General features: G+C 42.3%; 1 protein-coding gene across 1 annotated transcript in view; it reads left to right on the forward strand.

Annotated features, from left to right (window-relative positions):
* Positions 1-258: 258 nt before the first annotated feature.
* TNPO3 (transportin 3) overlaps positions 259-23,813 on the forward strand; it is a 2,808,908-nt gene continuing 2,785,353 nt past the window's right edge. The window contains exon 1 of the mRNA XM_044088630.1: positions 259-455. Within this exon, the coding sequence (XP_043944565.1) occupies positions 333-455 (123 nt within the window). The 5' untranslated portion in view covers positions 259-332. The remainder of the gene's footprint in view (positions 456-23,813) is intronic.

The following is a 23,813-nucleotide window of genomic DNA, read 5'->3' on the forward strand; positions in this document are numbered from 1 at the left end:
AATGTTTAGTCTTTGTATTAATTACTGCTTTTTGACATGACTGTAATTGTAATTGGAGCTTTTCTCCTTAGGTCTCCACTGAAAATGGGCTTTTGGCTCAGTTGGACCAACCCGGTTAACAAATGACAATAAATAAAAAATAAAATAAATTGTCATGTTTTGAATAGTAAAATAGACCTGTTAGGCTGTGTGCAAGTATGACAGAAAGAAGTTAAAAAATGCTCCTTAAATCTGAAACTTAACTGTGTTTTTAGGTCTATGCATGGGAAATCTCTGACCAGCTGTTGCAGCTCAAGCAAGATGTTGAATCGTGTTATTTTGCTGCCCAGACTATGAAGATGAAGATTCAGACATCATTTTTTGAACTTCCTGCGGATACTCACACTTCATTGCGTGATTCTTTGCTTAACCATATCCAGAACCTGAAGGATCTCTCTCCTGTTATTGTAACACAGGTAAGAAGTATTGTCTTGTCATCCTCTCCTTTTTTGCCTGTAGTTAGTGTAGGGAAACTTGAAACTTTCTTCCTCTATATTAGAGTTCTCTTTTACACTGAGTAGCTTGTATCTGAGGATAATTCTGGGCCTCATCTCATCCTTGTGGTTTTTACAAATCTAATTTATCCTGTGTATTACTTGTGTTAAAGAAATGATCTGTACACATTTCCCATTAAAATTAATTTAAGTTACAACTCTGAAGTAAGATGTCATGCCACCCCCCCCAAAGTAGTAACTTGCTTATTGAGTAGTCCATCTGTTTTGTTACTGTCTGAAGTGTTTGAATGCTGTAGTCCATTGAAATTTAGAAGGAGTGAACATGGCAGTTTCTATCATGTCCATATGTTATATGTTATAAGGGCAGATAATTTATGGTTAAATGCAATAAGCATCTTTCTTAGTGAAAATGTGCTAGTTGCAGCTAGGTAAGCCAAAATGATTTGGAAACCCCTGTTTTAGACCACCTCATTTTCATATAGGTAATCTGGGCAAAGGCCCCAAAATAGGGACAATTTTTAAATATTGCTCTTACAAACTTAGAAAGTTGTTAGAATATCAGTTTTTTCATTAGCATGAATTTTGTGTAGGATATGAAGTCTAAAATTCCAATTTCTGTCATTTTCTGACTTCAGTCTTCAAAGACTTGCCAGAAAACCACAATTTTTGGAGAAACAGACCAAACGTCAGGCAGCAAACTGGACATTTTCTGACAATCTGGACAGTTGAGATGTGTGGTTAAAGTTATTACTGATGAAATTGAAACAAAGCCCCATGAGAATTGTATATTGGTTATTACAGCCTTACAGCAGTTAAACTTCAACAGAATGCCATTTATGGATTCCTTTGGGTTGCTGAAGGTTCATTACACCACATTTTAATTTGTGCTTTTCATTAGTTTTGTGCATACTATGTTATGATCACTGCTACAGTATGTTTAGCTATATGGGTTGCATCTTGCATAGGATATCACATACAGCTATCTTCCAAAGCTTAAGGGTACTTTCTCCTCTCACAAACCATAAATCATAGGTTCATACTAGGCTATCTGCCCTAGGGCATTTATAAGCCTAGCCAGAGTATGTTTGGCTTTCGCCACCCATTTTAAATTAATTTTGCTATGCCCTTTTTCGAGGTTAGTATACTGTGCCTCTGTCTAACAGTGACACAGAAGTGATACCCGGGGTAAACCTACGATCTCCCATCCACTCATCAAGATTCCTCTTGAAAAGAGTCAATGAGGGACTCTGCCTAACCTGGACTGGGATTTTATTCCAGAGTGAAGGGAGCCTCTGGGTTATGAATCTGTCCCTCCAGCATGTCCTATTTATTTTAGTGCTGAGGTTCAAGTCTCTCGAGCCTGTAGCTCGATGGGATTTGGATTTTTTGAGGTGCAGCATGTCCCTTTAATTCCGGGTTGGACACGGCCTTATACGTCAGGCACAAGTCACCTCTGAGCAGGCGGTATGTCACCGAGTAGAGCTGGAGTTTCTTTAACCGGGCAGCATATGGCATCTGTTTGAGCCCTTTGATCCTCTTGGTGAGGTACTTTTGGGGTCTTTCCAGTTGCTGCAGGTGTTTGGTAAGGTACATCCCTAAAGGGGCATTGTACTCAATTATGGGCCTGATGAGGGATGAGTAAAGAGGCACGATGACCTCCCCTAATCTAGATGTGAATCCCTTCATGATTAGGTGGGCTATATAAAATGTTTTTCTAACCACTTTGGCCACGTGGTTGTCAAATGAGAGATTGCTATCAACTTGGGTCCCCAGGTCCCTAATTACTTCTTCTGTACTTAATGGATTACCACCTATGTGGTAATTTGTGGGCACTTTGTTTTGCCAAAGGGGATGACTATACACTTTTTGGCGTTTAGCTTGAGGCCATGGCTCTGGCACCAGTTGTCTGTTTCTACGAGGCCCTTTTGGAGGATGCTTGTGTCGGCTGGAGAGTCGATTATGGTGCCCAGTTTGCAGTCATCTGCGAACTTGGTCAGCCACAGTCCTTCCGTGTTGGCCTGTACCTCCGAGAAATATATACCAAACGAGAGGTCCCAGGATTGAGCCTTGTGGGACGCCACTTGTAACTGGTTTGGAGTCTGACATGGCATGACATTTCAAGCAGAGTTGCAGATGGAGTGATATGGGTGGCAAGCCCGTCGGAACATTCCTGCCTATGACAAATAATTTTAAGATGAGAATAACTGTTAACTTTTATTAACTTTAAAACAGGAATGCTACTTTTTACCTTTTTTTTAGGGTGTTGTTAAGACTATTGTTCTCAGTACCTTGATGGCATTTTGGGTTATCTACAAAGGTAACCCAGTACTGGACAGCTTTTAAAAGCTCAGACTCCCCTCCCTGTCTTTTCCTGTGACATCTGATTGGCCGAGAAGCCTTCACCTGTCACAGAAAGTGACTATAGTCTTTCTGCCATCCAAAGAAGAAATTCCTCTGATTCTTCACAGGATCCTGTGCTGATTTTTCCAGCTTACTGCATAGGTAAGCCCCATCTGGGGACCTCTTTCTTTCCATTGTATTAGATATTTTATCTAGTAGTGAAGTTGACCAGAAAAAGAAGCAGAAGCTTCATCATATGTCTGATAATCTGATTATAGCTGTTCATAAGGCTGAGATGGCTTCCTTGACTAGGCATGATGTTCGTGTGACACTGCTGCAGTCATTACACTTGGGTTATCTTGCCGTCAGGCGGTTCCCCAGCCGGCCTGAGTTCCAAAGTCTTGGTCCGGCGTTGGTTGCTGTCGCCTCCTCCCTGACGTCAGTGCGACAGGGTTATATGAGATGCAACCGATGCCATTTTCTTCAGTTTTTCTTGCCCCAGATGTCAGGTGCCCCCAGATAGGTAGGCAATTCAAATTGCTAATAAAACATACATACATCCTAAAACAGATGTCAAGACTTGCATGCATATATATTAATCATAATAAAACTGATTGGTCAAACAATTATCTAATAAAACGATTAACATTTTAAAGTATCAAACTTGCATAGTAATTCTAAAAGCATGGAATTATTGCAAGAATTGGCTAAAAAACAGTAGTATACTTAATTGCTATATGGTCACACTTGATGTAGACTCATTATTTACTTGGATTTCCAATGATTTGGGTGTCCAAATTGTAAGAAAGTATGTTTTAGAACAACCATGCCACAAAAGGATTAACAGGTACTTTTGCACCTAATATTGTTTTTAATTTATTGGATTATTCTCTAAATTAAACTGAATTTAAAGAACTTAATGAATGGTCTAATGTTTGTTCCTGCAAGCAGAATGGACATTTCCTAAACTCTAATGGAGTTTAAAATGTTTGTTCGAAAATTAAAAGTATTTTTACATCGAGACGAAGGTGATAATCAATTCATGCCTAATAGATGTCAGAGAAGTAGTACCCTTGTACCATTATCTGTTCAAACTTTGTTCTAGAAAGTAGTAGAAAACAAGATCAGTATTTTAATAGGAATTGTAAAAAAAGGTTTTTATAATTTGCAAAAAGATGAATATAGAGCTATGCAATCATTGTATGAAAACGACAACATTGTAGTGAAACCTGTCCATAAGGTAGGTTGTGTGGTTGTATTAAGTAAGGCATACTATGTTGACTGTAGAACACAAATGCTGAGATGTTCATCGTGTTTCACTATTGCAGTCATTACTCTTGGGTTATCCTGCTGGCAGGCTACCCTCAGTCAGCCAGAATTCCAAAGTCTAGGTCTGGCGTCGGTTGCTGTTGCCTCTTCCCTGACGTCATTGCGCCAGGGGTATAAAAAATGCAGCTGACGCCATTTTCTTCAGTCTTTCTTGCCGCGCGGTGCCCGAAGCAAAAGCAGTTCGCAAGTGCCGGTCGGCCGACTCCTGAGATTTTCAAATCCGAATTTCAGACCCAAAGTCATCATTAAAGCCAAAGACCCTGTTGGGGAAACTTTTTTCTTGCTCTAGACCGATGTCAGAAAAAGTTAACAATTTTATTTCTTGTGGGAAGCAAATACCTCATAAGGATTTTCACTCTTACTGTATTCCTTGCCTAGGCCTTGATCAAAACGTTGCTAGCTGTCAGTTTTGTGCTAGATTTAACCAGCGCGCTATTAAGCGTCAGTTCGATTTTGCATTTCATTACTTTGGCCGAAGATTTAATTATATAATGCAATCGGAACAGCCGACAACCGGAGTTTACAAAAACGCAAGGACAAGGAAAAGGATAGGCATCCGAGGTCCAAAACTGACAAGGCCTCTGCTAGGCCAGTCGCCGGTTCTCTGTGAGGCGCTTTTGCAGTCCCTGGCACCCGCTACATCCGAGCCCCAGGCCGCTTCCGACTCCCACGTGGAGCCGACTGGGCCTCTGGATACTCAAGGTATTGGACACTTGGAAATCATTCCCTCAGATAGGTCCAGAGCCGCTGAGCAGGCATCGGCTTCGAGGGTGTCTTCAGACCTACACAACTATATATTAAGCCATCTTCATCTTCGAAGACTAAAGCAGCTCTAAAGACAAAGAAACAAGTACAGCATTCTCCTACTCAGACTTCCATGCCTAAAAAACAGATGCTCAAAATGGCCGACTTTGATCAGGGGCTCCCATCCCTCTCCTGATAAGAGGCCTAGGCAAGAGACAGAGTATGATTCTTCTAATCAGGTTTCCATTTCCTCTGACTCCTCTTCTGAACAGGATTATTCCATGCTTCTCTATGAGGATTCTGATGCTGAAGAATCCATTCCTTCAGCCTCTCCTCCTGAGGATTATTCTTTTGGGGAAACCCTGCATACCATGAGGGAGCATTTCCACTGGGAGAGCCAAGATTATTCTGAATCTAAGAAAAGGCTCAGAGACTTTCTGCTACTTCCTCAGCACAGACCCCTTGCTATACCACCTGTTCTAGACATTGAAGATGATGTATTTTCAGAGTCCGGCCTGTCCCCTGACTCTCTACCCCCTGCACCTGCTAAGCCAGACAGATACTACAGGGTCCTGGATTCTCATAAATTCCTGTATAAAAACCCTGCTGCTGACCCAGAAACTATATCTCAGGGTCCCAAAGGGGTTAAAGCCTCTGCTGCAAAAAACCCTGTCCCATCTGATAGGGATTCTAGGGCTCTAGACAGATGGAGGGAAAAAAGTCTACACTACTACTACCTTGGCTGTAAGGGCTTTAAATTGTCAGTTTCATATGCTTAAATATCAGCAATATTTAATGTCACTGCTTAAACAAATTGTTGATAAATACTGAATGTTCAGAGAACAAGGAATTGCAGGATTTATTGCATGCAGCTGAACAAGTGGGAAAGCATACTTTGCAATGTGGTTATGATTCACTGGAGGCCTCTTGCAGGGCCGCTGTTACAGGTTCTGTTATTAGAAGGCATGCTTGGTTAAAGGAACAGAATCTGCCTGATCAAGTTAAAGCAAAATTATTAGATGCACCATTACAGCATGATACTTTGGTACTAAAGCAGAAGAGGTGTTGAAAAAAAATGGAGGATAAAGCAAAATCCATGCAAACAGTGAAGGATTTCTTATAGGTACAGCCACCCAGGTTTAGCAAGATCTGGCCTTCTAAAAATTGGTCCTTTCCAGTGTCAGACGGACCAAAAAGAGGCAGATACAGGCGTCCCAGAGGCAGATCTCAGCCCCAAGGCTTATACAGGCCTAAACAATGGGGTGCTCCTACTTCCAAAAGCGGAGAAGACAAGTCACAACCTTACAGAAACAGTCCCAATGACTTTCCTCTGCCAGATCCAAGCACTTTTCTTTTGGCAGCCCCCTTGGGGGGAAAACTAGCACTTTTTTCATCAAATTGGCAAATTGTTACCCAAGCCAAATGGGTCCTGAACATAGTGTCCCAAGGCTACAGGTTCCATTTTCACACACTACCAAGATCAAAAGGTATGCCAGACCTGCCACACAATCAATGGGTAGAGGCACAAAAACAAATTACAGCCCTCATGGACATAAGGGCCATTCAGCAAGTACCACAGCAAGAAGCAGGGGCAAGGATTTTACTCAAGACTTTTCTTGTTGCCCAGAAAGGACAAAACCTGGAGACCAATACCGGACCTGTCTATACTAAATATGTTTCTGAAGTCCCAAAATTCAAGATGTTGACTCTACAGCAGCTACTGCCCATGCTGGGCAAGAAGGCTTGGCTCATAACTTTGGACCTAAAAGAAGCATACTTGTTGCATGTCCCAATCAGACAATCTTACAGAAGATGCCTCAGATTCATAGCTGGCTCAATGCATTGCCAATTCTCAGCACTGCCCTTTGGCTTATCTACTGCGCCCAGGTTCTTCACAAAATGCCTGGCACCAGTAATTGCATACTGCAGACAAAGAGGAATTCAAATATACCCATACCTGGACGCGACTGCCTCATCCAAGCAGAAAGCAAGGACATCCTCTTACAACATCTGGCTTTTGTAAAACATCATCTAAGTTGCCTGGGGTACACAGTAAACGAAAATAAATCAAAACTAGTACCCTCACAAAATATGACATTCCTGGGTGCCAGCTTGAATACAATGGCCCAAAAGGCTTATCTGACGCCAGACAAACAACTACAACTGACTCAATATTTCAAAATAATGGCAACAATGACCCAACTACCTGCAAGAAAAATTCTGCAGGCCTTGGGCTTTATGGCATCTTGCATACTACGAATACCATTTGCAAATCTGCATTTGAGGAAATTACAGTGGTACCTAAAAAGCGTATGGTCTCAACACAGCCACAGCTTGGACACAATGATATTTCTCATTCCCTGCCTACAACAGAAGTTTCTATGGTGGTCACAGGCTTGTCACCTCAACAAGGGTCAGCCTTTCACCTTGCCCCCAGCCAGGCAAACTATAACAACAGATGCATCGGAGACCAATACTGGACCTGTCTATACTAAATATGTTTCTGAAGTCCCAAAGTTCAAGATGTTGACTCTACAGCAGCTACTGCCCATGCTGGGCAAGAAGGCTTGGCTCATAACTTTGGACCTAAAAGAGGCATACTTGTTGCATGTCCCAATCAGACAATCTTACAGAAGATGCCTCAGATTCATAGCTGGCTCAGTGCATTACCAATTCTCAGCACTGCCCTTTGGCTTATCTACTGCGCCCAGGTTCTTCACAAAATGCCTGGCATCAGTAATTGCATTTTGTAGACAAAAGATGAATTCAAATATATCCCTACTTGGACGACTGCCTAATTCAAGCAGAGAACAAATACATTCTTCTAAAGCTTCTGATGTTTGTAAAAAGGTTACTAATGGCCTAGGGTACACAGTAAACGTAAAGAAATCAAAACTAGTGCCCTCTCAAGAGGTAATATTCCTGGGTGCAAGCTTAAATACAACTGCCCAGATGACTTATCTCACGCCAGACAAACAAAAGCAACTTGACTTCTTACTTCAAGAAATTGGCAACAAAAACCGACTTATTTGCAAGGAAAATCCTGCAGGCCTTGGGTTTCATGGCATCCTGCATTCTACTAATTCCATTTGCCAGATTGCTTATGAGGAAACTACAATGGTATCTAAAAAGTGTTTGGACTCAGCATTGCCACAGCCTGGAGACAGTAATTGCACTCATTCCCTGCCTGCAACAGGAGTATCGATGGTGGGCAGAAGCCTATCACCACAACAAGGGTCTGCCATTCAGTTTACACACAGCCAGACAGACACTGACAACAGATGCATCAGATTATGCCCGGGGAGCCCATATGGCAAGAAAATGTATTCAGGACACATGGCTTGCAAACTAGATGCATCTTCACATCAATCAAAAAGAGATGCTAGCTGTTCAGAATGCCCTGACAGCTTTCAAGGACCTGCTTCATCCAGGACAGCTACTGATAAAGATGGACAATGCTACGGTCATGTGGTAAATAAGCAGGGAGGTACACATTCCTACCCCCTCTGCAGACAAGCAATGACCTTATGGGACACAGCATTGCCTTTTCAAGTTCACCTGCAAGCACAATTCCTGCCTGGAAAAACAAATACTCTGGCAGACTTAACTAAGCAGAAACCTCATGGATCCCCACGAATGGAAACTGGATCCACAAGTCTTCAGCATGATAACAAGGAAATGGGGATGCCCAGACCTAGATCTATTTGCCTCCCCTCACAACTGCCAATTGCAGAGATTTTGCACAAGGATTTATCACAAGCAAGCAAGGAAAGTGGACGCCCTATCCTTCAGCTGGAAAAATCTAACAGTGTATGCCTTTCCTCCACTGCCTGTCCTTCCCAGGGTACTCCTAAAGGTCAGACAAGAGAAGCCAAAAATTATACTGATTGCACCAGACTGGCCACGCCAGCACTGGTACCCAGTCCTAAAGGGCTTGTCTCAAGGTCCAGCATGGATATTGCCTCAAACTTCTCACTTGCTGACGCAACAAAACAATCAGATCCTGCACAGCCAACTCAGGACCTTAAATCTGGCAGCATGGCGGATAATGTAGCCATTCAGAACACTCCTCTTTCAAAAGCTGTTATAGATGTTATCCTAGAGGCTAGGAGGCCCAGTACCAGAAAATCTTATGCAGAAAAATGGAAGAGATTCTGTACTTGGAACCAGGAACAAGGCATTGACACGTGTGTACCAAATATCCCTCAGATTTTACAATACCTAACTGAGATGCTGAACAAAGGCCTTTCTTTCTCATCAGTTAAGATTCATGCCTCTGACGTTTCACCCCATTACAATATGGAACCACCTATCTTTTCTCATAGTTTAATAAGGCAGTACCTCAGAGGGGCCAAAAACATTAGGCCTCCAAGGAGAGCACCAATTCCGGCCTGGGACCTCAATTATGTTTTGGAAAAACTCACGCTGCCTCCTTTCGAGCCAGCATCAACAGCAGATATAAAATTCTTATCGTGGAAAACAGTTCTGCTCCTAGCAATAACCTCTGCAAGACGAGTCTCGGAGTTACAAGCACTAATGGCTGTGGAACCTTTTATCATTTTTCATCCAGAGAGGGTTTCTCTGAGGACAAACCCTACATTTATGCCTAAGGTGGTGTCCAGTGTGGCCCTCAACCAAACCATTCACTTGCCTACCTTTTATCCAAATCCACAGAACAAGGGTGAGAAAATTCTGCATTTTTTGGACATACACAGTTAAGCTTCTACTTGGACAGAACTAAAGCTTTCAGAAAGACTGAGCAACTTTTAGTGTCGTATGCTGCAGGATCACAAGGAAAGGCCATCTCAAAACAGACCATTTCTAAATGGATAGGCCATTGCATCCGTTTCTGCTATTTTCAACATGGCAAATCAGTGCCTGAGGGCATTAGGCCTCATTCCACCAGAGCAGCAGCCACTTCAGCAGCCTTCCTCAGAGGAGAACCAACCAAAGATATCTTAGAGGCTGCAACTTGGAGTTCAGTGCACACTTTCACAAAGCACTACCACTTACCTCTTTACTCTAAGTCCAGAGCAGGCTTTGCCACTGCAGTTCTGCAGGGCCTCATAGCCTCTCCTAATCCTATTTAGCCCAGCCACTCATTCTCAGCTTTGGTATTCAACCCAAGAGTAATGACTGCAACAGTGAAACACGATGAACATAGTACAGTTGTGTACCTACCATAAATGTAGATGTTTGAGTGTATTCACTGTTGCAGTCCAGGTTACCCATCCACCATCCCCCTTTTCTTTGCTGGGACTTATCTGCACTTCTCTATCCTATACAACCATGTTATTTTTGTGCATGCATTTTTATTGGCATATTTTTCAGCCTACCAATTTGGGGGCACCTGACATCTGGGGCAAGGAAAACTGAAGAAAATGGCGTCTGCTGCATCTTTTGTACCCCTGGCGCACTGACGTCAGGGAAGAGGCGACAGCAACCGACTCCGGACCTAGACTTTGGAATTCTGGCCGACTGAGGGTAGCCTGCCAGCAGGATAACCCAAGAGTAATGACTGCAACAGTGAATGCACTCTAACATCTACATTTATGGTAGGTACACAACTGTACTTTCTGATTATATGGGTATTAGTATCAGCATCAGCATGATGACAAAGATTAGTGATGGAGTAAAATCGCAGATTTTACATATGTTGCAATATGAACGCATTAATAGAGATGAATTATCCTTATCTATGGTATCCCAAAGATACATACATAGGTTCATAGGTTGGTACTGAGCTATCTGCCCGAAGGCATATATTAGTCCAGCCACATTGTGCGGAATTCACCGCCCCTTTAGTAGTTCCCTAGACCCTTGTACTAGCGGCTAGCACCCTTGGCCCCTATCTAGTAGTGCTGTTGGTGTGATCCCCGGTGTGAACTTTCTGTTACCCATCCACTCATCAAGGTTCCTCTTGAAGAGTGATAGTGAGGGGCTCTGTCTTATGTAGATTGGGACCCTGTTCCATAGTAAGTGAAGTCCTCTGCGAAGGGAATCTATCCCTCCAGCATGTTCTATTCATTGTTGTGTTGAGGTTTATATCCCTAGAGCGTGTAGCTGGAGTAGATTTGGTTTTGCTAAGATGGAGCATGTTTAACAACAGTCTTAGCTTTTTCATTCGTGTTGCATAGGGCAACTGTTTGAGGCCAGTAATCCTCTTGGTTAGGTACCTTTGTGGTCTCTCCAGCTGCTGGAGATGTCTAGCCAGGTACATTCCAATTGGTGCATTGTACTCAGTAATGGGTCTGATGAGGGAAGAGTAGAAGGGCACCATTACATCCTTAGATCTTGATGCGAACCCTTTCGTGATCAGCTGGATCACATAGAAGGATTGTCTAACCACTTTGGCAACATGGTTATCAAATTAAAGCTGACTATCTACTTGGGTCCCTAGATCCCTCATTTCTTCTTCAGATTTCAGGGGATTACCTCCTATGTTGTAGTTTGCGGGTAATCTATTTTGTCCAAAGTGGATTACTATGCATTTTTTTGCATTTAGCTTGAGACCATGGCTTTGACACCATGCATCAGTCTCATTTAGGCCCTTCTGGAGGATTTCCATGTCAGCCGGAGACCGTATTATAGCACCCAGTTTGCAGTCATCTGCAAACTTAGTCAGCCACAGCCCTTCCGTGCTTGCCTGTACTTCTGAGAAGTATATGCCAAACAGGAGGGGCCCCAGGACAGAGCCCTGAGGCACACAACTCGTTACTGGTCTGGATTCGGACATAGATCCCGCTACTCTTACTTTATGGGATCTGTCTAAACACATACATGATACATGTCCGATTAATCCACCTATTTGAGCTATAGTCTTTGCATGTGGATGGTTCACAGAACCCATCTCCAAATGTTTAGAGAGTGAGTTAAAAAAAAGTTCTGTATGCATCTACTACGATTATTAAGGATACTTCTCATTTTTTTGGAATTTTATTGCAAGAGTGGGCTAAAAACAATAGTATACTTACTTGCTGTATAGTCACACTTGATGTGGACTCATTTACTTGAATTCCCAATGATTTGGGTGTCCAAATGATAGAAGTACATTTTAGAACAACCATGTCTGCAGGATATTAATGTGGACTTATTGTGATTTGCTGAAAATTGTACTTGAAAACAGTGTTTTTGTTTCAAGAAAAATATAAACAGGTAAAAGGTATTGCCATGGGAACCCCAGTGGCAAAAGTGTATGCCAGTATTGTCATGAATTCTTGGAAATTAAAAGCTATTTTGTCCAAGTCTAACAGCAGCCTCTGTAATAATGTGGTCTTTTACAAGCGATCAGTATATAACCTTTTTTTTCCTTTAGGACAACTCCTTATGTGAATTGAATGCGTTCATAGCATAATTACACATTACTACATCATTTTTGAAATTTAAAAAGAATATACAATATAGGAATGTACATTTTCTGGATATTACATTAACATTTTTTCTTAAAGGTCAGTTGGATGCAACTTTGTAAGAAGGAAGTTAAGAAGTGTACTTATTTAGTAGGATACAGTATGCACTCGAATTTCATGTGTGGACAGTATTGTCAGAAATAAAATGTCAAGAGCTAGTAGATTGAATACACAGAACGGAAATTTGATACAACAGTTGGAAAAAATGGCTGAAGACTTTAATAATAGGGGATACTATAGTAAGTAAGTACAGAACATCAAAAATTAAATACGGAGTAAAAGGGATACTATGTATTCACCTATCTGTCTTAACACCCCAAAAAGAGACATAAAACAGTTAGAAATGGCACAGGTTGTAGATATATTTTAGTTTATGATCAGAACACAGATGTTAAAAGCGTAGTTAAAAAAGTATTGGCTCATATTAGAGGTTCCTGAACTAAAAGATGTCAGTGTAAGTAATCCAGCCTTTAGTTATAGCAGATGTACATCATTAAAAAAAAAACAGATTGTTACAAAGAACAGATGTAAAGTATTGCACAGAATACGAATAAGAGCTACCTAAAAGTGTAACAACTTTGTTCATAGGTTCATACTAGACTATCTGCCCCAGGGCATTTATAAGCCTAGCCAGAGTTGTGTGGCTTTCACCACCCCTTAGGTTGAAGAATACTATACCCATTAGTTTGCCGTGCCTCTTTCCAGCAGTGATACAGAGATGATCCCCGGGGTAAACCTACGATCTCCCATCCACTGGTCAAGATTCCTCGAACAGAGCCAGCGAGGTGCTCTGTCTCACATGGACCGGGATTCTGTTCCACAGCATAGGGAGTCTCTGGGTGATGAATCTGTCCCTCCAGCACGTCCTATTTATATCCGTGTTGTGGTTTAAGTCTCTTGCTCTTGTGGCTCTGGTGGATTTGGATTTTTTTGAGGTGGAGCAAGTCCATTAATTCCGGGTTGGACATGGCCTTGTATGTCAGGCACAGGTCACCTCTGAGCAGACTGTATACGACTGAATAGAGCTGGAGTTTCTTCAGTCGGGCAGCATATGGCATATTTTTGAGCCCCTTTATCCTTTTGGTGAGGAACTTTTGGGGTCTTTCCAATTGCTGCAGGTGTCTGGTAAGATACATTCCGAATGGGGCATTGTACTCAATCATTGGTCTGATAAGTGAAGAGTACAGGGGAACAATGACCTCCCTTGATCTGGATGTGAATCCCTTCATAATCGGGCAATGTAGAAGGTCCTCCTAACCACTTTGGCAATGTGAGTGTCAAAAGAAAGGTTACTGTCAACTTGGGTCCCCAGGTCCCTGATAACCTCTTCTGTGCTTAATGGATTGCCACCTATGTGGTAACTTGGGGTTACCTTGTTTTTACCAAAGGGTATGACTATACATTTTTTGGCGTTTAGCTTAAGGCCATGGCTCTGGCACCAGTTATCCGTTTCTGTGAGACCTCTCTGAAGGATATCTGTCTCTGATGGATTTTCAACTATGGCGCCCAGTTTGCAGTCATCTGCAAACTTTGTCAGCCACAATCCTCCTATGTTTGCTTGCACTTCTGAAAAGTAGATGCCGAACAAGAGGGGGCCCAGGACTGAGCCCTGTGGGACACCGCTTGTGACCGGCTTGGAGTCTGACATGGCACCAGCAACTCTAACCCTGTGGGTGCTGTCCTTGAGCCAGTTTGCAACCCATCTTGTGACATATGGGTTTACATTTAAGCTGGTGAGCTTTTCTATGATACCCGAGTGGGGTATTGTGTCGAAAGCTTTTGCAAGGTCAAGGTAGGCTGTGTGAACTGCCTTACCCTCATCAATGGCCTTGGTGACTGTTTCAAAAAAGTCGACCAAGTTCAAGAGGCATGATCTGCCCTTGACAAAGCCGAATTGGGTAGCATCCAATGTCTAGGTCCCCTATGTCTTTATTTATGAGTTCCATTATGATCCTCTCCATAGCTTTGTAGACCAGGCTTGTTAAGCTTATGGGGCGGTAATTACCAGGGTCCGTAGAAGCACCGCCTTTGTGGAGTGGGACCACAGTTGCCGTACGCCACTCTTTGGGTACGTATCCTGTGGTAAGGCTAAGATTAAACAGCAGCCTTATGTGTGGGTTTAGTTCCTCATTGAGTTCATGTAGCACACAGCCGGGGACACCATCCGGTCCCATTGATGCTGTGTTTTTAGCTTTAGAGAGAGCAGCTCTCACCTGGGCATTTGAGATTATTGGGAGGCTACACTCTGCTGGGATATATATTTCTCCTTTTGGGGGGGAGGGAGGGGAGAAATTTTCACTGAACCTGTCTGCCAGTATGTTTACAATGTCTGTGGGTTCAGTGATTTTTGTATCATTTTGGACTAATTCTGAGCATATCTGGGAGTTTCCACCCAGATTTCTAACATAGCTAAAGAAGGCCTTATGATTGTCTTTTGAGTCCTTGGCGATTTTTCTCTCAAAGTTGGCCTTGGATGATTTTATGAGTGATCGTAGTTTTTTACTAGTATTGATCAGAGATGTCTTCCCTTTTAGGGATTTTGCTCTATCTTGTAGTAGCTTTCTCCTCTTGTTGTAAAGTTTGTTTATGGCTGGGGTCCACCAGATCGGGCTTGCCTTTGGTGGAAAGGGTCTTGATTTTATTTGGGATTGCTTGATCCATGCAATACTGGAGGTGCTCGTAGAAAGCATTTGTAAGGGATTCAGCAGTGTGGGTTGTGGTTTCCAATGGCTCAGGGGCCTTGAAGGATACCACACCAGTCTTAAGAAGTGTGAAGTTGGCTTTTGAGAAGTTCTTCACTGTGGTCTTTTTTGTTGGGGCTGCGGGGCGGATGTGGATCTCCAGTGAGATTAGTTTATGGTCTGATCTCACCAATGAGGGATATACTTCCGGTGTGGAGCATTTTGTCCCCATGTTTGTGATTGATCAGGTCTAGTATATTTTCACCTCTTGTGGGAATGGTGACAAGTTGTTCCATAGCATTTGAGTTTATGAACTCCAGGAACCTTTGGGCTAGGGTACTGGGGCTTGAGTAATGTTCCCAGTCTATGTTTGGGTAGTTGAAGTCACCCAATATGATGGTGTTTGGAGAGACATTTGTACTCTCCAGTGTCTTCAGGAAGGCTGTGTGGGGTTCCTGAGTTTGAGAGGGTGGCCTGTAACATGCTACAAACTGTAGAGCAGTTTTACCTATGGTTAATTGCACCTGAATGGTCTCTGATGCTTCGTGAGTTGCCACCAGCCTGGAGGTGTGGGTATCCTTGATGAATATCGATGCACCCCCTCCTTTTGTGGTACGGTCCGGGTTTTGGGGCCGGAACGCATGATATGAGGTAAAACCTGATAGTGCCGGGGTGCTCTCAGGAGCCTTGAACCAGGTTTCAGTCACAGCACAGACATCGATGTTCTCCATACTGAGGAGGGCTTCGAGGGCGTGCATCTTGAGATTTAGACTTCTGGCATTGAGCAGCATTACCCTTAGTTTTTTTCCATTATTGTTTTCTAGGGCGGTGGGTTTAGAATTTTGAGCCTTGTCTAAAAAAGGTACTATGGGGGTGGCAAGAGCCTTTGCCAATATCCAGAAACCCAGGGGTGACAGGTGCAAGCCGTCCCTTGCGAAGCAGCGTGGCTTGTCAAGCATGTCATTCCAGGCAGACAGACATTGGATCCCCTTAGAATGACACCAGAAATTAAGCCAATTATTAAAACTGATCATTTTGTCTCTGTATTGTGGCATCATTCTTGGTGAAGGTAGGATACTGCTCAGGGTAAGGGTCATACCAGCCTGGGCTACATAATCTGAGAGCTCCTTTATGTCTCTTTTCATGTAGTCCAGGGAGGTACGTCTCGGGTCATTCACACCAGCATGGACAATGACTGAGTCATACTTGTACTTGCTGTGGAGTGACCTGAGTGCTTGTGTTATGTGGCGGATTCTAGCGCCCGACAGGCAGCTTACTGTGACCCTCTCCTTGTTCATTCTGGTGAGTGGGACGTCAGTGTGTCTGACTATGGAGTCACCTATGACAAGTGTGTCTGGCATTGTGTTTGGCCTTAAGGGCTGTGACTGATTTGCACACTGACTTTGTGATCTATGTGTTGCTTGTGTTATGTCATGAGGTGGCAGTTGTTTGGATGTCTGCTTTGGAGGCCTCTGCTGTTTTGGTAGATTTTTGATCAGTGCCTCCGAGTATGTCTTTGTGTGTTTATGTGTTTGATTTGTAGTTGTGATAGTTCTATGTGAGACTGGGTTTATGGTGTGTGTGGTTACCTTCTCCTCCTGTCTGGTTTTGCCAGTCCTGTGTTGAGAGAGCTCAGCCTCTTGTTTGGCTATATAGTTGCATCTCTCGCATGTATTTGTGTTTTGTGGGAGGAGGAGAGGGTTGTCTGTGTACATGAGGCAATTGTAACATTGCCTCAATATTCCCAGATTCACCAGCTGAGCAGGAGAGGATGCTAGCAACTGACCCTTTGACATGCTAGAAGAAATGAAAAAGTTTTCTGTGTAACAGAGTCAGAAAGGACCTATAGGGAAGTGGGTACTCAAGGGGGTTTTAAGCTAGTGAAGTACTTTGTATAATATAGATGTGCTTTACCTGACTAAAAAATGCTTTAGGAACAAGTGCTGAGCTTTACAGATAGAGAATAGACTGTTTAGATTACAAGTAGAGCAGTTCTAAGGGAAAAAATGAAGAGCAGACTTTATGGAGCCAGAAATGGTTTAACCGGCGCTGCCCGATGGTGCTCTAGTGCCACCTCCGAGCTAAATGCAGAAAAGGCAATAAGTCAGTAGTACAGGCTGGCACACTTTAGTGGGCAGCCAAACAATTAAATTAAACAGCAAACAAACACTTTTCGACTTGAATTACACTAATTTCGACTAAAATGTACTTTTAAGTGCAGATAATAAAAAATGCAGTAAATAACTATGAAAACAGTTAAAGCTTGCTCTAGGTAAGCAGTAGAAGGTAAAACAAATATAAAAAACAGCAGGATACTTGTATTTTGTAAATATATTTATATAGAGGAAAATGTTCATCCAGTTATAAATGACATCTTCAATGTACAAGCATATGGAAATTGCAATACCAAAGATGTAATATACATGGCTAGTTGCACGAAGTATCCTTTTTATGTGGGAAAAATGAACCAAAAATTTAAAAATCTGATTTGTAGTCATACATTAGATATAAAAAGCAAGGTAGAGACTAAATTCATTATATCAACATATACGTAGCACCCGACAATACCTTTACTTTTAAATTTCTGATATTAGAAAGATCTATTCCTATGTATCTTAAAGGGGGTGATAGGATAACATAACAGAAAGGCAAGAAAATAAATGGATTTTGTTTTAGAGCTTTTAGTCCACCAGGTTTGAATAAGACTTTTGCATTCAAGTCAGAATTAAAATTTCTACAGAATTGTATTAAATGATTTTTATGCTTTATATATAAATCTTTATTTATGCTTTTAGAAGCATTATGCAAGTTTGATACTTTTACTTTAAAATTCTGATTGTTCAAACAATTATCTAATAAAACAATCAACTTTTGCTGTGATTAATATATATGCATACAAGTTTAATTTTTCTTGACGTGTTTTTAATGCCTGATGAATCAGTCTTAACTGTGAAACTTTAATTTGTGTAGTAAACAGTTTGACATATGTTGTGTTCGTAGTTCTGGTACATCATCTTCGAATTTTCCAAGTTTGCTGATCCTCCCTTACATTTCCATACAGTCGTACTCTAAATACTATTGTTAGTATTTATCGTATCCCTTTCTTTTTTCTGTGTACGTGCATACATCTTAATTGCTATTGTTAGTATTTAAATTTCAGTAAACAAATAAATCCAAACCAGCCCAGAAGATGAAAATGTTGAAACACAGGTGCCCAGTAGGAAGGTAGCTGGAATAAAGAAGCTAAACCACGACAAAGTAAAATCTTTTTTAATACAAAATGGTGAGCGCTTTCGCAATGGTAACCATTGCTTCATCAGACAGCTCATTCAAACAGCAGCAGAACTTAAATAGTTTAATTCATTACTAAAACAACCAATCCTACCACTCAAAGTTAATACAACACTCAGCAATTAGTTAATTACTATGGTTAACTTTTGCCCGTAGTTAATTGCTGAAGTCAGAAAAACACTGTTTAAAAACCACATACACAAAATGTAAAAACAAGAACATGTGGATGTATATAAATAAAATACATAAAAATAACGTTTAGGAGCACACACAGGTTTGGGTTTGAATGATAGTGTTCCATTGAAGCCAGTGCTAAAATCTAAAAGGTTAAAATAAATAATAACTCTATCTTAAAAAGAGAAGACTACATAAACACATGCAGGGCTTTGGGTCAATATGACAGTATTTCTTGAGCTGCTTCTAGCATAGATATCACTAAAGACAAGTATTTGTTGAGATGTATGTTTAAAGCATGTTGTTGTTGCATATGTATTTAAAATGTATGTAAAATCTAGAAGGTTAAAATAAATAATACTATCTTAACAAGAGAAGACTACATAAACACATGCAGGGCTTTGAGTCAATATGACTGTATTTCTTGAGCTGCTTCTAGCATAGATATCACTAAAGACAAGTATTTGTTGAGATGTATGTTTAAAGCATATGTATTTACTAGGTGGACAGCATGTGTATTTATTAGGCAGAATATATGTATTAAGTTGTGTGCGCACTGCTTATATTTTTATATAAATGTACATATATATTTTTATGCTTATGCCCACACACACAAGCAGTTACTAAATGGGGAACATGAGCATATGTATTTATTCATTGACTTTTTATGTATTTTATTTAGATTCATCCACATGTTCTTGATTTTACATTTTGTGCATGTGGTTTTAAACAATGTTTTTCTGACTTCATCAATTAACTAAGGGCAAAACGTAACCATAGTAGTTAATTGATTGCTGAGTGCTAAATTAACTTTGAGTGGTAGGATTAGTTGTTTTAGTAATGAATTAAGTATTTAAGTGCTGTTGCTGTTTGAATGAACTGTCTGATGAAGCAATGGTTACCATTGTGAAAGCGCTCACCATTTTGTATTAAAAAAGAAGATTTTACTTTGTCGTGTTTCTGCTTCTTTATTCCAGCTACATTCCTACTGGGCACCTGTGTTTCAACATTTAAATTTCAGTGTACACTTCATGTAGCTTACTTTATTTACCATTGTTGGTAACCCTTCTTCCTGTTTCCCTATTCTCATCTTTACTGTTGTTGACTTTTTTTTTTTTGTTTGTCTCGATATAGCAGGTAAAAGCCCTGCAGGATTCAAAAAAATGTGAAAAGTGTGGGAATAAAATTTCGATGTCAGATGCCCACAGTTTGTGTATATTGCCTGGGACCGTTGCATCTTCGGGAAGACTGCTCAGTGTGCCGCAGTTTTAATCCCAGCGCACTAAACAAACACAAAAATAAACTTATTCTGAAAGGCTTGCTTCCCTCTGCTTTCAGTGAAGCTATATTTGGAGAACAGTCCCCAAAATCCAAATAGCTTGAAATTTCTTCTCCAAAATCAACAGTCTTGGAACCTTCTAAGAAAAAGGCCAAAATGGATCCAACTTCATCCCTGGATCTGAGAAACAAAAAGCAGAAAATGCCGGATCCGATGCCTATGGATCCGTAAGGAAAAGATTCGGACCAGGCTGCTTCTTCAGTAATTTGCTTACCTCCTTCGGTAGACTGTGTTCCTTCAAGCGTACCCTCGCCCTTCTTGGAGAGACCCAGGTCTCTATCCTTGGTTTCAACTCGTTCTTTCAGGAGTTTAACAGAAGAATATGTGGAAAGAGTGGTGAGAAAGATTCTCTCAGTGCAGAGCCAAATGGGTGTCTTTCTGGCTCCTACTCTTTAGAGTCAGGAGGTCTATCCTACATCCCCACCCACCACTGCAAGTTCCTCCTCTCACTCCTCACACAGTCTAAGTCCTTGGATCTGAGACGTCTGGCTCTGTCTGACTCTGAACCAAAAATAACAGTATCTTAGGATCCGATACCTACTCTGAGTACTCCGGTTCATTCAGATCTGGAAGGGGTTTTGGAGCAGATGCTTCCCTGTCAGATCCAGGGTGTTGGAGTCAACTCTGAAGTTGTTTGAGCAGTCTGTACGCCTTGGAGCCTCGGCATGGGTTAGCTTGACTCTGCCTTTTTGCCTCGAGGAGATTGCCTTTGGAGAGGGAGGGGGCACCGGTCCAAAAACTTGTCCTTTCGGATCCAAGGTCTTCTTCCTGTCTAGGGCAGTCTGCCGTTGAGGCTATAGAGAGAGTTTTGTTTGCCTCTTCAGAATAGACCGATCTAAAGCCCTTGGATCCCCATTCAGCAGCCTTGATGTCTCTGAGCATAGAGCCTCACCACTTTCCTGCAGGGAGAGCCAGTATGAGAGCCCCAGGTTTCCTCACAGTTTGCCTTGATTTCTTCTGACATCTCCCCAGAGCATCCCACTGAAGAGGTCCCTAGGAAGAAAACGTGCAAGAGGAAGCACTTGGACTCCCCAGAGGAGTCAATCACAGAAGATACCAACTTCATTGAAGGTGAAGGGTTCCCATAATCACCTCCTGAAGATGCTCTTTTGGAGAGATCCTTGAAATCTTAAAGCAGAGAGGTGGCTGGATGCCCAGCAGCCCTTCATCCAAGGAGTCTGTATTCTGGATGCTTTCGGTACTGGCCGGTCTACCTCCTCGGTGACTCTGCCCATCGAGCTCATTGATTTGGTATCTCAACAGGCATGGAAGGAACCCGACACGGTTGAACTAATACCTTTGAGACAAGATAAGTTTATGGCACTACATGTGGGCAGACAGCTTTGTGGAAAAGGGGGTGCCCGTTGATGCCATGGTCGTGGTGACAGCCACCAAAAAGGAATGTGCTGAGGATAGTTCCACTGTTCATCCCCCCAACAGGGAGTTGAGGGTGATGGACAGGTTCGGGAAGCATGTCTATGCTTCAGCGACCTTCCCCTTAAGGTCACTGAATTATATGGTACATTTTACAAGACTTCAGAAGGATTTGATTAGGAAACTCACAAATACCATCTCCAGAACCTTTTCTGAAGTCCAATCATCTGTGACTTCTTAATTGGCTACCCTGCAATCAATTACGAATTCTTCCATGAAGCTCATTTCGAACGTAGCTTAAGGAACCTCAAGTGCAGCGGGTTCAGGCATTTCCATCAGGAGGCATGCTTGGATGCACTTGTATGATTTTGTGGAGTCTTTCAAGTCTTTGTTCATCAGTGCTACTTTTGATGGCACGTCGTCATTTGGCCCCAAGGTAAAGGACACATTATCCAGGTGTGAGAAGGATGGAAAGACCTTGTCTGCCGTGGACATACATTTTTGACCCCTGAAAGATCCTTTGCTAGGAGTCAATGACGTGGCCGAAAAATGTGGTTCAAGAAATCCCAGGGTCCTTTCCAGGACACGGATGTAGAAAGTTCCTGTAGGGGTAGAGTGGGGAATTCTAATGGTCAGTGCTGTCCCCATGGCAGAGGAGGCCCATAAAACCAGGGATACAGAGAATTTTCTTTTGGATCCTACCAACACTCCTGAAAGGAGGCCCGATTGTTGATTGCTGGAGGCAATCTGGGGTCATTTGTCGCTGCAGCAGAGAGCCTGGCTAGATTTAACAAAAGATAGTTGGCTGCAGAGGATTGTTTCCAGTGGTTATATAATTCTCTTTTCCCTTCCTCCTCCAATCTCAAGAAAAATCTGTGATGTTCCACCTGGTCAGAGGAAACGAGCAGCGATTCAAATACAAAAGCTGCTAGAAAGAGTCCTTCAAAAGGTCCCACCAGACCAAATAGAATCCAGAACTTACTCGGTGTTCTTTTTTAGTGCCAAAGAAAATAGGGGACCGGAGACCAATTTTGGATCTCAGCAACTTAAACCGATCAGTTTAATGCACCAAGTTTCAGATGGTCACATTTCAGTCCACTCTACTTTTTCTGGGCAAGGATGACTGGATGTGCTTGATAGATCTTCAGGATGCGTACTGTCACATAAAGATGAACAGACAATCCAGAAGGTACATACACTTACGTCTGGGAACCAGTTATTACCAATTCAGAGTTCTGCCCTTTGATCTCAACACAGCCCCCAGGGTGTTTGCCAGATGTATGGCAGTAGTAGCAACTCACTTGAGATTGCAAGGATTCTGGCTGTTTTCATTATCTAGGCAACTGGCTGATTACTGACCCGAACAGGCATCAAGTAAGAGGGGCAAGAGATCAGGTTCTCCAGATGAGCTGTCATCTGGGGATAACCACAAACTCCAAAAAGTCTCATTTGAAGCCTACTCAAAATGTGGAATTTATAGCACGTTGTTCAACACAAAGTAAATGATAGCTTCACTGCCACTCCTAAGAGTTTGGACTTTAAGAACACAGGTCAGGAAAATAATAAGCAGGACCAAGATTTCAGCTCACTTGGTCCTTCAGGCTCTAGGATCAGTGGTGGTGGCAATAACACTAGTACCTTTAGCCAGTTGAGGATTCTTCAGAGGATTCTACAGTGGATGCTAGCCACACAGTGGTCAGTACTTCAACCCATGTCAACCCTGATGCATATCACTCAGATGTGAAAGAGAGATCTCAGGTTGTGGGTTCAGTCAGATCAGGTTCTTCAAGGCCATCTATTCATTCCCCCTTAGCCCAAGACCATAGTAATCATAGACACTTCCCGGTGGGGGTGGGGGCCATTATCTGGGGAAAACAGTACAAGGCACTTGGTCCCCCGAAGAGGCCAACTTTTGCATCTCATTGTCCTAGAAATGAGAGAATTGCTTTTAGCGTTGCAGGCCCTTCAAGATGCTCTCCCCTCTGGGACAGTTGCAGTTCAAGTGGACAACATGTCAGTAGTTTGGTACAGCAATGAACAGAGATACAAGATCTTACCCCTTGTGTCGAGAACCACTCTGTGTGTGGCAATGAGCAATCTCATCCAACTGCTTTTTCATGGCAACACACATTCTGGAGAAGTACAGTGTGATAGCAGACAAGTTGAGCAGGTGCATTCTTCTACCACATGAGTGGTCTCTCAACAAGAATATGACAAATGATTTCCCTTCGGTGGGGCCAGCCTTGCTGTGATCTTTTTGTGTCTCCCCTAAACAGCAAATGCAGGAGCTACATTGCCCTAATCCTCCCGCAGGGGGACTCGCCAAGGGATGCTGTACTTCAGGATCCTCCCCACGTCTACTTTAATCAGTCCTGCTTATTCCGAAATTCCTACAGAAAGCTGCCATGCTGAAGAGCAGTGTCATTCTCATTGCACCCTATTGTCCTCAAAAGATTTGGTTCCCCTTCCTTTGGCCTCACTTACCTCACCAACCTTGGATTCTGGATCCGATGCCAGACCTACTGTCTTATCTGACAGGCATGAGCCATCCAGACATACCAAATTTCAGGCTGACAGCCTAGCTTCTCCAATTCCATTAATAGCCAGGCACCGTATACTCTTATCTTCCCTTAAACCT

Source organism: Protopterus annectens, chromosome 11.part0 (assembly GCF_019279795.1).
Source record: "Protopterus annectens isolate FY-2018-M chromosome 11.part0, PAN1.0, whole genome shotgun sequence".
Lineage (NCBI taxonomy): Eukaryota > Metazoa > Chordata > Ceratodontiformes > Protopteridae > Protopterus > Protopterus annectens.